The sequence below is a fragment of the Dipodomys merriami genome, unplaced genomic scaffold, assembly GCF_024711535.1.
Source record: "Dipodomys merriami isolate MVZ:Mamm:240054 unplaced genomic scaffold, mDipMer1.0.p SCAF_4, whole genome shotgun sequence".
Taxonomy (NCBI): Eukaryota; Metazoa; Chordata; class Mammalia; order Rodentia; family Heteromyidae; genus Dipodomys; species Dipodomys merriami.
Window position 1 is genome coordinate 67,751,887 of NW_027205603.1, and position 15,233 is coordinate 67,767,119.

A 15,233-nucleotide genomic window follows, 5' to 3' on the forward strand; every position below is an offset into this window, starting at 1 on the left:
TAACTTCACCTTACAGTCCATGTTAGACCTGTGAAGTCAGACATACCTAAGTTTAAATCTTTTTATTTCTTTTTTTTTAGGTAGTAGTAAAAGAGAAAACTAATTAGGATATAGGCCCCAGGGGCAGCATCTTGACCTAGTAGGTTGAAACCAGGTATCAAAGAGGAATGCAAACCAATAGAACATATTAACGAAATCCATTATATTAGAATCCAAAGAAGAATCATGAGTATCTCTACAGATGCTGGCAAGGATTGTAGTAAAATTCAGCATCTGTTCCTAAAAATATGCTTAAAATAGGGATTAGCGGGTAATGTGAGGACTAAATCTATTTCAGTACCTCACTGTTGTATTGTCAGTGTTATTTAACATCGTTCCAGAGTACTAGACAATCCAACTAAATTAAGACACTCAGAAGTATGTTAACTGGAACAGTTTACTGATCTGTGTTTCAGATGACATAATTGTGTGGTTGAAAAATATAAAATAACAAACATAAATACTACTACGAAAGTTTAAGAAAATGAAGTTTTGGGGCTGGATAAAACATTAACATAGACCAAAAACCCTACTAGCTTTTCTATATGCTAAAATTTAGTTAAGTAAATAAATGGGAAAAAAATTTTACCTATGGCAAAATGATAAAACTTGTGAGAATACATTCTTTAAAAACATGTCTAAAGCAGAATGTAAATAATATGTAGAAAACAACAAGACATGAGGGCCATTAGAGAAGGTGTCATGATTTAGATGAAAAGCAGACAATGATGTCCAATTACCTACTCTTCATTAACCTCTAATAGTAAACCTACCCAGAAAAAAGTTTTGTAAACTCAGGAAGTTGACTCTGAAGTTCAAATGTCAAAATAAGACTATCTGAAATGTATTTTAAAATGAGTTATTATACAATGAAGTATTAGTACAAAGAGATGCAGATTGATTGGAGAGAACAGAATTAGTTTTAAAACACAGAAATATTATGGAAGTTTACTATATACAAATTCTATTTCAGTGGGGTGCTGGTGCCTCACTGTTCAAAGCCAGCCTGGGCAGGAGACTGTGAGACTCTTATTTCCAATTAACCACCAGAAAACTCTAAGTGAAACTTTGGCTCAAAGTGGTAGAGTGCTAGCCTTGGGCAGAAAATCACAGGGCCAATGCCCAAGATTTGAGTTCAAGGACTATGCCGACCAAAAAAAAAGTTCTATTTCAAATCAGTAAAGAGAGAATTATTTAGTAGCTTTGGGAAAACTAGGTAACTCCTGGAAAGAGACGAAAAAAGCCCTGAATTTAGAGAAATAATTAATTTAAAGATGCATAAATATTCAAATTCTAATGACATATTTCCACATGAGAAAGGGTATAGCAAACATGCGCTGTATAACCTACACTACAATGTATGGCACTGATACACATATAGTATATGTTTATATACTGTATGTCAAATATATGATTTTTTCTGTAGAAATATATAAGAATCTGGTGTCATTTCAAAATGGAACTAAAAGATGGGTTTCAGGAGCAGGAGAGGAACTTACCTTTTACTGTTTAAACCAGGGAATTGTATAAGTCAATTAAAAAGCAACACAAAACAAAATATGTCAGCAGTATGCACAAGACTCTATGTTTGATCCCCAGAACTTGAGGGAAAAAAACAGAGAAAATAAAACCACAAATCTCTCTGGTGGATAAGACTATTAGGGCCTACATACATTAGAGGTGATTTGGGAATGTCTGGTCCCTGGGCTGTAAATGGCCAGCAAACTCACTTGATCTGGCCCAACCTCAAGTGGGACTTGAAATTAGATAAATCTAGCTTCATCAATAACGTGAAATTAAAAAATCTAGGCATGTGAATGCTATCAATATTCACATTGGCCCTTTGCAGAAGAAAAATGCTCCCCATCCCTAAAAAGATGACTAATTTGCTAACCTGAATTCTGCCAGTACAATGTTTTGTATATGAAAATAATAAAAAGGGTATATTATATGAGACATCAATTAGGAGACAGTTTTCTTAATAGGTAAAATGATATTCAAGTCTGTAGGGAATTTTACCCTTCGAGTAAGCTACTGCTTTACTACAAAGTCAAGGTTGCTACATCTTCCATTTTCTTCTAAATGTATTGCGTACTCTGATGCCTGAATTTGTACATGTGTCTAGATTCAACGGAAACAAAGAACAACTTTGGTTTAAAAAGTACCTCAAGGCAATAAAAAAAATCATTTTAATTTCTGATACATATTAAAACATTTTAGTCAGTTCTTCCTGACAGCATAACAGGACAAATACACAAGACCTCAAACATGCTTTAAAATGACATTCAGCAAAGTATTTAAAATTTAATAAATAGCAATAATCACACACAGATACATTTTTCATACTCAATCATTAAGCTACTAAAACAGACAGCTAAAGAATAAATAAATAGGAATTAACAATAAAAAAAACCCTGGGTTTTTGCAACTCACTATACTTAAAAAAGGGGGGGCAATTTGAATTTTTAAATTTGCTTTTCTTCCAGAGTATAGCATGACCCCCATGAATAAAATATACTGAAAAAAAAATCACTCTTACAATAATGAAAACTTTAAATACAACAAATAAATATGAAACCAGCAAAGCAATTTCAAATTGTAATAAAAATGATCCCCCATCCCTCCAGAAAGCTATGGAAATATATAGTCACTGTGGTAGCAAAGAATACTATTTAAAGTGATAGTGCTTATGCACTAAACTCATCTGAGACCTTGTTACGATTTTAGTGCAAATCCCGAGGGCCAATACAAGAGTACCCCTAGACTAGGGAAAGACAAGACCAGCTGGAACTTAGCATGTACCATTTTTGTACACAGTTTATAAAGTTCAAGATTTAATGCATAGTAGAATATCTTCATCCATTTAATTCTGTCCCAAAATAGAGATGAAAACAGAAATATGAAATGGGATTTTACCATTTGGTTTGTACCATATTTGAGTATTAAAGTCAATATTAGAAAATCTATAAAAGGTTTTGTTTTTGCCATTAATTTATCTAACTCTACCTAAATTTCATATCACTATGTTCAACATAAGAAAAAAATTTTGAGGAAGTTTTTTCCCTTTGATAAATGCATATTATAATGAAATTCAATAATGGACAAATGTATGCAAACAAGGTGAGTATAAGTGTTTTCTTTTTTACATCAACAACCTTAACATCTAGTGTAATAATTTGTGTATTGGCAAAAGCATAAAAGACTCAATTAGAAGACATTTTGTACAAACAAATCTTTTTTAACATAGGACGGATAAAATGACAGTCAACTGAGTTTAAGCAGCTGTATTTCTACTGTGAACTACAGTACCAGGATGAAAACAATTAAAAACAAATGGAAGAACATTACTGAACAATATGAACACATAATGTAGTTTTAGCTGCTAAAAGAGTAAACTCTAAGTTCATAGAGTTACAAGTTGTTTAACTATGCAGGCTAACATATAATAAGAAATCATCCTGCATCTTTTTTTTTTGTAAACTAAAACTAGTTTAATTGTAACATTACAAAACAATGAATGGATATTGCTCCAACTTGTATACAATCTCCCTTATGTGATTAGGACTAACAAAGTAACAAAGCCTCATCATCACTCGTTTCATTTTTCAGTGCTGCTTCTAAGCAAGTGTCTGGTATCTGGGCAGTATGGACGATTCCACAGCGCTCACAGGGGCCATCGCGATTGCTTGGCCTTACTCCAGGGTTTGTTGCACTGTGCGGTTGCCTAAAGCCTTGTCCTTGATCGGAGGCAAGATCAAGAAGAGGTCTGGAGCAGTCATTAACATCAGTGTCTGAAGCTCCATCAGAAATCGGAATGAGCATTTCGACATCATCATCATCTTCTCTTCCGTTTACCCCATTATCAAGTTGTCTCAAAGGACTCTGGTTCTGACTTGCGGAATTTGATCGACCTAATGTAAAACGTACCCAACGTAGTCCCTGAGTCATACGACTGAAAGCACTGGAAAGCTGGTGCCGAGCTGGACTCACACTTGGGGGTTCCACACTGGTCACTTCTCTTCCATTATCTGGGTGACTGCCTCGGGTGCTTTGAGTTGAGGAACTGCCACCTGCTCCCACGACAGCCTCGACTGCGGTTGTGGGAGGGACTTTTTGGGGCAAAGGTGCTGCAATCCCACCAGAAGCTCCAGCTGTATCTCTTCTCTCACTCTCTGTGTCTGTGTCATCAGACTCCATGGAAAACAAACTTCTGTGAGCATTTCTTTCAGGTTCTCTGCTGGTATTCTGACTAGGGACAACCTCATCTCCATCTGCTGAGACCAAAGCCAATGACCCTGAATGACGTGATCTTGCAAAATTAAAAATACGATTCCAGATGTTGCTCGATCTGCCTGCCATAGGAAGCCTGATTGAAGTAAAGCCAAGCTGAGATCGTACAGCTAGCCGTAGGTTTTCCAAAACAGAAGCCTAGGAAAATAAGAAAAAATCTTAAGTAACACAAAGAATTGAGATGGGTAACATTCTTGTATTAAGAATATGTTGTGGCTAAAACTTCTTCTACTCATTGTTATTAGGATGGGTTAAATTCTCTGGCCTCTATCCTGTAGAATCTAATCGATACCTTGAATCATGTCTCTCTTTTTAAGATCTCTCAACTCCTTCCTCTCTTCTCTCTCCATCTAGCTCTTCCCTCTCCCTCACTCACACTCTAGTTCTGAGGTCTAAACTCATGGCCTTGTACTTGTTAGGCTGTATCCCTTGATCCATGTTCTTAGCCCTTTTTACTTTAGTTACCCATTTTTGAGATAGTCTTGTTTTCATCTTGGCCTGAGACCCATCTACTTACACCTCCTGTGTTAGATTACAGTTATACACCACCATACCTAGCTTATTTGTGGAAATGGGGTCAGGGGAGGAAGAGTTTCATTAACTTTTTGTCTAGGCTGTTCTTGAACAAAATCCTTCTGATCTTTGCTTCCTGAGTAGCTAAGATTACAGGTGTGGGTGTGGACCATGTCCTGCCCCTGGAAGATTTTCTTGATACTTCATTTTAAACATTCAACTTAACAATGATTCTTAGTGTCAAATATAAAAAGTTACTGTTTCAAAACTATAATTATCCAATTCTAAAGTACAGTGTAACAAAGGTAGGACATAAAATAACTTGGTACTTCTACAACTAGGAAGAAAGGCAAACATCTTTCATATGATTTTGCTAAGAGGCTAGTGTGAAAACCAGGCTTCTTTTAATGTTTGGTTTAAAAAAAATACAAACAAGTTATACTTGATTTATAAGGCTGACCTAGCACAAATATGTAAGAACTATATTTCAGACTTGGGTTTCAAGGATTTGTTGAATTAATAGATACTGAGGCAACACCAAGGTTATTATAGGCATTTAGATTCTGTCTTAATTTTTAAGGGTTATCTTGTTTTCTACAGTTTGTGTTGGGCATAAATCATACTGGTTTCTTTGCTTTTTTTTTTTTTTTAGTGGTGACTTTTTTTCTCCTATCATAGTGTGTCTTTATCACTAGCTCAAATATTTCTCCTACTTTGAGCTTTTAATTCTGTGGTTAATAAAAATTTATTTTTAATCAGTACATATGAAAATGCCTAGCCCAACTAAAAGAAAAATGTATTTTCTCTAGATGGATAAAAATATTTTTACAAAATGCACAGAATATAGTCTTTAAGCTCCACCTAGTGGTCATAAAACAAAGTATTCAAACTTTGAACCACTGTACTCAACCTGGCATAAATGATCATTTAAAATAAGGTGTATTGATATTCTCTCCTTCAAATGAAAAGCCTTCCCACAAACTCTTGTCTTTCCCCTCACAGAAAAAAGAAGAGAAGTGTCTGAGGAAGGTAGGATAGCTATGTTCTCCATTGGTCATTGTGACTGGTATGGAGATTTTGTGGTTTCCACATGGGTCTTTCCATAGTGCTAGGAATGTCATCCAAAGAAGGCTACGAAGCTACTAAAACAGGAAAATGTCATAGTTTAGTTTTACTGAAGTACAGATTGTCAACAGGAAATGTGGGTATCAGTATACATAGACCTGCAGTACAAGGGAGTTAGATTTTTCTCACCAATTAAGAGATACATAATGAAAAGAAGAAGTGGCTCCCATCAAAATGAACTCCTCCAGCAGTGATCAGTGTTTAGCATTCAGGATGTCTGGCTTTGTGTGAGCAACAGGTTGTGAAATGCTGCAGTGAATAGAAGGTTCTTCAAGTACCATTCTGTGGCTCCCACCCAGCTAAATTAATAATGTCTCCAGTATATATTAATACTACTTTTAACACTCAAGTCTGTCACAGTCCAGGTGAATAGCACCCTGTAGGAAGAATCTCACAGAAGTCTTAGAAACAATTTTCTACACTTCAGATTATAAAACAGCACGTTCTCAGAAGGCCTTTCTTCCTTTTCTTTGGTAGTTTTGGGGTCTCAACTCAGAGCCTGTGCTTGCTAGGCAAGTATTCTTCCCGTGGAGCTACCTCTATGCTGAAAAGCATTTATTTTAAATGAGATAATAATTTTTTTCCCCAAAACTGCTATGGAATTTTGATAATTTATTACCAGAAATTTTAAACCTGAATTTAATCTCATTAAATAAAATTAAGCTTAGTATTCATGAACACACTTTAAATGTGTAGTTGAAGTAGAATGCTCCCACAGAAGGGTAAATTAAAACCTTGGAGAATGGGCTTTTTATCTTAGTTGAAGAATTTAATCTTACTCAAAGCCTTTGACCTGAGCTTCTGGGATATGATCTCTAAACCTCTGGAATGTCATGCCTGACAGAAATGTCTGCCTGGAGGCCTTGTGCTAGCTAGACAGCAACAACCTGACTTAGTGTGGTGGTGGCTTTAGTCAGCTGATGTCAACCTTAGGAGGGTCTAGAGACTGAGATGAGCCACTTAGGCAATTAATTATGACCGTGATAAAAGCTCCAGACAGGGGGGCTTAGGTTAGTGTCAAGTTGGTAATACCACTTGTACACTATCTGTCACACGTGTGACACTGCTCTCCAGTTTCTGGTAAAATGGCAACTAGAAGTTATGTGTTCAGCATCCTTCCGAATTTCAGTTTTAATCTGAATCTAGTAATAAATGGAAGCAAGAAGTAAACAGTCCCCAGTGACTTATCTGAGTGCTCCTACTGAAAATGAAACCCTGAGGGTTGTTGGGGGGAGCCTCTAAACTTGCAGTTGGTATTGGGAGTGAGGGAAGTCTTGTGGATACTGTGTGCCTTCTAGTAAGTGTTCAGGGGTGCAGTAGTGAATGAGTAAGTGGAATTAACCTTGGTCTGCATTTCCACTTACAAAAAGAAGCCACAATTTAGATTTTTTTCCTATTCTGTTTTGCACACACACTTTCAAACAGTGGGAATTCTAAATTACAAGGAACAGTTAGAGAAAGGTTCAAAAGCTACAAATTTTCAACGAGTATTTCCTATAAGGATAAAGACCATAATAATAAACAAGCTCATCTATCAAAAGTGAAATTGTGCTTATTTTGAAATTACCTCACTGAGTTCTTAATTCTAATACTGAGGACTATTTTTATAAATGTTTCTGGGTAAGTTTGCAATTTAAATATATATGTATATACACACACACACACACACTTCTGTGCCTGATATGAACCCAAAGACATATTCTTAAATCTTAAAAAAGAAAGCTTAAGGGCTGGGAAGGTGGCTCAGTGGTAGAGCGCTTGCTTTGCATGCATGAGGCCCTGGGTTTGATTCCTCAGCACCACATAAGCAAAAAGAAAAAAAAAAAGAAAGCTTAAAAACCCACTGGGAAATATAATAATAAATTCAGAAACATAAATAAAGAATGAGTTACTATTATATAGAGAAAATGGGTCAAATTCTTTTTTTTTTGGGTCCAGTCATGGGGCCTGAGCGCTGTCCCTCAGCTCTTCAGCTCAAGGCTAGCACTCTACCACTTGAGCTACAGTGCCACTTCCGGCTTTTTACTTTTTGCTTATGTGGTGCTGAGGAATCGAACCCAGGGCCTCATGCATGCAAGGCAAGCTCTCTACCACTGAGCCACCTTCCCAGCCCCTGCAAGAGAGATTTAACTTAGTTCAGTTACTTTTACTTCTAATTGGTTAGTCTGACATGTGACATCATTAGTATATTAACTTTAGTATTCTTTCTCATCTTTGAATGTTTCAATTTGAAAATAATTTGCCAGTTACTTATGAATTTTAGTGTATTAAATTACTCTAACAATAAAATGCTGAATCAAACCAAATCAGAAGAATAAAAAAGTCTTTTGATTTTGTGTTAAAATATAAGAAAAATTATAATTTTAAATTCTCCATACATTTAGTCCTTAACTTGATTGCAAATTTCTACCAATCAAGGGTCCTTGTTCACCACACATTCAGGTATAGATTGTGTTTTATGAGACAATAAAAATCAGAAATTGCAATATACCTGATTAGGGGAACAGACAGGAAAATCTTCCACTGGTGGAATTAAACCCTGAGCAATCAACTGCCCATACGAAGGAGGGGCTTCTCTTCGTAACAATTCTGCTTCCACTCTTGACAACTGGGTTTCAAATGATCTTTAAGAACAGAGGATAGAAAAGGGTTAAAAAAGGCAAGTACTTTCTACTAGTTAAAAACATCTGAATCTTTGTATATCTTTCTTTTTTTCTTTTTTGGTTGATCATGGGGCTTGAACTCGGCCTGGGCGCTGTCCCTCAGCTCTTCAGCTCAAGGCTAGTGACCTACCACTTGAGCCACAGTGCCATTTCAGGTTTTCTGGTGGTTTACTGGAGATAAGTCTCACAGACTTTCCTGCCTGGGCTGGCTTTGAACTGTAATCCTCAGATCTCAGCCTCCTGAGTAGCTAGGATTATAGGCATGAGCCACTGGTGCCTGGCTTATATCTGATTATTTTTAAAGCTGAAGTCATTCAACCAAACTTAACTCTGTGTTATCTTTACCCTGGGAATGGAAAATGAAGTGGACAGTCTATCTACACAGGGCCTTCATCCTGCTCTTTTTTTTTTTTAACCAGTCAGGGCCTGGGCTCTGTCCCTGAGCTTCTTTTGCTCAAGGCTAGCACTCTACCAGTTGAGCCACAGTGCCACTTCTGGCTTTTTTTGTGTATGTGGTACTGAGGAATCAAACCCAGGGCTTCATGCATACTAGGCACGCACTCCACCACTAAGCCACATTCCCAGCCCCATGCTGCTCTTTTGTTTAGGTGTGGCAGAAAGATGCCTTGCCATTTCACTGTTCAAAGAAAAGATGCTATAACTATCATGATGCTGTGCTTTCTGTTTGTTTTTAAGCCTAGTTGTCTGGTATGTCCTTTGTTAAACCTATTATTTGTGCTCCATTAGACTAGAAGTCATTGTTTCCACAATAGCCATTTGGGGGCCTTCTGTAAGATTAACTTCTCCCAGGTCCAATTTCCTCTGCCCTACACTGAAAACTACTTTCCCTAAAGAGGTTATCCTTTTAATAGTTAATTGTCTTACTGAACTGAGAACTCTGAGGCACAGCTTTTATGAAACTGTATAATAGGATGCTGGATTTGTGCCCAATCTCATCACCTATTAGTCTTTCATGTGTGTCTTAGGCTCCAGACCAAATGAACTATATACTCATCTCCAAGCAATGCAGGGCATTCCCATTTCTACAGTCTCTTAGGTTTTTAACTCCAATGCCTTTTCTCTACTTATAGTCTACTCACACATTTCAAATGGCACCCCTCCAAGTAAACCCTTCCATATCTTTCTGTCAGATTACCACTCTGTTTTACAGCTCTTTTAGGACTTGCAGTTTGTAATATTATTCCATATACCAATTCCTTCTTCCTAACTGTAAACTGCTTGTGAGATTGTGCCTTATTCATTTTTCTTTCAATTCAAGAGTGCTTTCCACAAATACATGGTATCACTGAACACTTGTAAAATACAAGTTAAAAAATTAGAACTGAGAGTTGTAGCATACAAAAGATCTACCAAACATGTTCATCTGAAAAGAAGAGATGGTAACATTGATGGGCTTTTCTCATAAATCTAAGCATTTCATAGTTGGACTGGGTTAGCCTTGAGTCTTAGGCTTTTCATACTAACAGTGTAAGTTGTTAAACAATAGATACATTTCTAAACTAACATAAAACAAAAATATTTTGGCAATAACATGGAAGGACTTGTGGCAAACATACGGGCCGTGTTTCTGTTGCAGACAGCATAATCACGCTAGTTTTACCTGGATACTGACCTTCGTTCAAACATTCTCAGGGAGTAAAGCTTACAAGTACATCCCAATGCAATGACGAGCAGCAGGCCACAGATAAGGCTTCCGATGACGGCTGCAGTTATGACTCTGGTAGGCACAATAACTGGGCAATTCTCCTCATCGCTGCCATCACCACAGTCATCTTGAGAATCACACACCCAACTTTCAAACACACAGCGATTATTTTTACAATGAAAATTTCCTGGCTGGCAAAAAAAGCAGTTTTTTTCATCAGAGCCATTTGGGCAATGGTTTTGGTAGTTGCAGCGATCAGAACGAGGATAACAGACACCATTTCGGGAACATGGAAATTCTTCCTTTTGGCACATGGTACAATTGATTTCATCCCTTCCATTTGGGCAATGCCAGTACCCATCGCACCGCTGCTGCTCAGTGTAACACCCCCAGTTGCCTCCACAGGGTATTTCCCATGGCAAACAGAAGCCATCTACTTGGTAGGTAGCATTAAAACCTCTTGCAGCATTGACTTTATCAGCACAAAAATGTACTCTTATCTGTCCAGAAGAAGAAACAACTGTAAGAGGAGCATGCGAATCAAAGGCTGTCAACACACGTAAAAGCTTGTGTGGATTCTCCTCTAATCCATCATATATTTTCACATAGTCACCATAACCCGTACCATCAAGTTTGAAGTCAGTGAAGCGTAAAATGACTTTGCGATGATCACCTGTGTCTATTAACCAGGTACAATTGCTTCCAGGAGGATAAAAGTCTGGATAGTTGGGAGAATTAAAAGTACCATAAAAATACTTTAACCACTGCCCACAAGTTGGCACATCACAGTCTATCTCATCTCCTAGGTCAAGGCAGTCAATGTTGCCATCACATTTTAAAGATTCAGGAAGACAAGTGTAAACTTTGGTAAAACGGGACAGACACTGGAACTGGTTGTAAGCGCAGGGCTGAAAAGAAGCGGCTGTTGGAGGACTGGCTTCTTTGGCACAGATCTCTTCATCGGAACTATCTCCACATTCATCCATGTTATTGCATTTCCAGGCTTCTGGTATACACTTTCCATTACCACAACGAAACTGATCACAAGCACAGTTTGGCTCCTCTGATTTCCCTGTGAGTATGTGGCCAGAGGAGCAGGAAGAAGAAAAACACACTCTTCAGAAGACATAAAGTAGGTACTGTTAAGGCTTTTAAAAAGTTCTGTTCAAAATAGGTTAAGTTCTAGTGACAAATTAGTAATGGCACTAATTACTAATTAATTAAATGCCAATTATTTTTTCTATGAAATTCTTTGCATCCCAATCTGAAGAGAGAATGGATCAATTCTGTTTTTGCATATAGCTGGAAGCATTTACGGAACATTTAGTAAAATGGTGTACAGAACCAAAGTCAAGTAGGATATACTGAGAATTTTAAAGTAACACAATAGTTAAATGAATATTCTTTTTGTTGTTGTTGGTTGTGGGGCTTCAACTTGGGGCCTGTGTGCTGTTTCTGAGCTCTTTTTGCTCAAGACTAGTACTTTACCATTTTGAGGCACAGTGCTACTTCTGGTCTTCTGGCAGTTAACTGGAGAGAGTTTCACAGACTTCCCTTCTAGGGCTAGCTCCGAACTGAGCTCCTCAGATCTCAGCCTCCTGAGTAGTTACGTTTATAAACATGGGTGCCACTAGTGCCCACCTAAATAAATATTCTTAAAGAACAAAAATTCAGCTAGACACTAGTGGCTCATGCCAGTAAGCCTACCGATGATCTGGAGGAGATCTGGAGGATCTCTGGCCAAAAAAGTCCTTGAGACTCCTTCTCCAACTAACTGGCAAAATGCTGGGCTAGAGGTGTGGCTCAAGTAGCACAGTGCCTGTCCTGAGCAAGAAAGCTGAGTGAGAGCTCAAGGTACCAGCACAAACCAAAAACAGAAGAAAAATTAATTCACTACAAACACCTTCACAAACTTCTTTTCATATTCTTTACTTCCTTGTTGTCCCTCATATATAAACAAGTTAATACTTTGCTATATACATCATGGCACATTTTACAAACTTTTAGGCTTCATTTTTGCTAAGATTATCATTAAACTGTTCATATTTTATGCAATCATAACTATTTTTGTAATTTATAATTGTGTAATTTCTATTTTTAAACATAAACACAAAGTATCACAGAAAGTTAAACTAAAGACATTTTTTATCAAAATACAAGGGAGAAAAAAAGTACTGATGTGCTTATAGATTCCAACAGTTTTAGTATTCATCTTAAACAATCCTTATAATAACATAGGGTAAGGCATCCAAACGACGTTAGAGTCCCACAGTTCCCAAACTGGCAATGCTGGAACAATGCTTACTTCTCCACCTAAAACTTATTATAGAAAATGTGCTTTGGAAGGTAAATATTACAAAGACTGTAATTTTAAGAAAAAAGAATGTGTATGATCTGGTTATACTTTTTGGAAATAGTTTCAGAAAAGCAAAAAAAAAAAACTTCTGAAACTATGGAGGTGAAACTGGTCAAGTCTTTTCTTTGAAGATGTAAAGACTGATAGTAATTAATACATACAAAAGTATATTCTGAAGTAACTTTAGGATATGGGTAAGCACTTGGGAGAAAGGTCTACATTTTAAATAAATGCATTTAAGATTTTTAGGAAAAAACCAACCTCAATTTATGAACTTAATCATTTTATTAGGATTATACAAACCACCTTTTGGAGGTATAGTTCTAAGGTACTTGACTTCAGTGTCTAATCTTCAACTCAGCTACCTTGTTTACTCAGTTAAATGGACACAGAAGATTAGCTCTGAAGTGACTGAACAATTAATACTACAGAACCTGGTTCAACAGCATCTTCTTTTTAGAAACACACCTGAAAAATATGCCAGTCTGAAGCCTTTTCTAGAGATGCTGTCATCTGAATGGAACCTGATCCAAACATGGTCTTGTGAAGAGATATATGGAGGTGGAATTGTGGAACCACAAGCTCTGTAACTTTCAATATTCTTGTACGTTTCTATGGTTAACCAGTCCAAACTGCATCTTCTGGATCCTTGAATATCAAAATCCTGAAAACTACAAAACATTTTGAAAAGTTAGAAAAGGCTACTTAAAAATTTTTGGAAAAAATTTCCTAATAATTCAATGTAACACAGGACACTGTTATAAACCTTTATAGTAACAGTGATATATCCTTTCTTGGGATATCATTATTAACAAATTAACACATCATCAACAAATCATAATAGCCACATCATTAATAAATAATAATATTGCATTTATGTTCTTAATATTTGTGTTCTTTTCCAAATTCCAGAATAGCACTTCTTTTTCATAAGGTAATATGAGATTCCAAATGAATGCTCAAAACTAGGTGATAGTTGACACCTTTTTCCTTTTCCTCAGTGAGACTAAATATTTAGAAAAACCCACTAATTTGCAACATCCTAAACTGTCTGTGTTTGAAACAGAAACACCAGTGTGTCTATCATCTCCTGAACTGAACCATACACAGAGAAAGTCAGTTTTGTCTTAGAGTAAACTTGCTCATATGCTTACTAAAGAGAAAATTTACAGCTTATACTTTTTATAAAGCAAATAGGAACAAAGTAACAAAAATGATGAAACAAGAAAGAGTTTGAAAAGCCTGAGACTGGGAATTGCTTTTATACAAATCACTTTATAAACATTATCATGTAGTTCACAAAATATGGGCACAAATAAAGAACAAAAAAAGTCAAATAATAAATAAGAACATAAACAAAATCAGCCACTGCTTATGACAAAAGCAAACCTTTTTCCAGCACCTGGCAGACAGCCATTGTGGAAATGTCCAGACAACAATCATGTAAGCCAGTCTAATAAATCTACTTTAACAATTATCATGGTATGTACAGATATATATATATATATATATATATATATATATATATATATGTTATTAATTCTATCCTTCTAGCGAACCCTAATACATGATCCATTCCATCAAACTACACAAAAAGATCTAAATAAAACTAGACTAATCTTTGATGACTTTTAAAATAAATTGTTTTCTTTTATTGTACATTTTTTTCATTCAGCGCCTAGCTTTTTTTTTTTTTTTTTGGTGAAAACCCATTCAATCTTACTGTTTACCCGATTCCTCGCCCCCCACCCCACCCCAGAGTTCAAACTTGAGGCCTTGCACTTGCTTGGCTTGCTTGCACAGCTGGCATTCAGCCATGTCTCCTCCAGCCTAACTTTTTGCTGGTCATTTGAAAACAGAAATCTCAGAAATTTACCTCCCAGGCTGGCTTTGAACTAAATCTCCTGGATCTCATCCTTCTGAGTAGCTAGAATTACAGGTGTCAAGAAACCATTGCTGGCTCCTTCCTTTTCTATTTTAAGGTTTACTCTGTAATTCCTTTTCTAAACCACTGAATTAAATGTTGAGCTTACCTATTTTCCATCTAACTGATTTTTAAAGTAAGAAATGCTTAATTAAGCTGGTAAACTTTTCTAAGCATTCTTTTGATGCACTCCCAACAGTTTTGATATACAACACTTTTTCTAAGGTTATTTAAAAAACGTTTAAAGGCCATTTGTGGTAGTGTACACATGTATTTCCAGCTACTCAGGAAGCAGAGATAGAAGGATCACAAATCTAAAAGCAAAAGAACTGGGAGGTATGGATCAAGTGGTAGAGTACCTGCCTATATAGTGCAAGGCCTTGAGTTCAATCCCCCGTTATCATTTCCCTAAAATAGAAATTAGTCCCATTATGATTTCCTCTTTAAGGCAAGAATTATGAGTTTCTGAGAAATACATTTCCAAGCATATAGGCTTTAATACTCTATTTTGACTGTGCAGCAAGCAACAATGAGCAAACAAAAAGTGAACATTGTAGGTTTGAAATGCATGAAGAATTCTTTTGTGATTTTATAATCACTAAAAAAAAGTCCCATATACTTTGTATTTAAGCATAGGTATATTTAAAAACCTTCTTC

At 36.4% G+C, this 15,233-nt stretch overlaps 1 protein-coding gene across 4 annotated transcripts in view; it reads right to left on the reverse strand.

Moving 5' to 3' along the window:
- Positions 1 to 2,205: 2,205 nt before the first annotated feature.
- The window catches only part of Lrp12 (LDL receptor related protein 12), a 57,203-nt gene continuing 44,175 nt past the window's right edge, over positions 2,206 to 15,233 (reverse strand). For 2 of the 4 annotated variants that reach the window (XM_069991245.1, XM_069991243.1), the window contains 4 exons: positions 13,121 to 13,323; positions 10,252 to 11,368; positions 8,459 to 8,591; positions 2,206 to 4,467 (listed from right to left, as the gene is read on the reverse strand). In XM_069991245.1, coding sequence (XP_069847346.1) covers positions 3,604 to 4,467; positions 8,459 to 8,591; positions 10,252 to 11,368; positions 13,121 to 13,323 — 2,317 coding nt within the window. In that variant the 3' untranslated portion in view covers positions 2,206 to 3,603. The remainder of the gene's footprint in view (positions 4,468 to 8,458; positions 8,592 to 10,251; positions 11,369 to 13,120; positions 13,324 to 15,233) is intronic. The other 2 variants (XM_069991246.1, XM_069991244.1) reach the window with 1 other exon arrangement.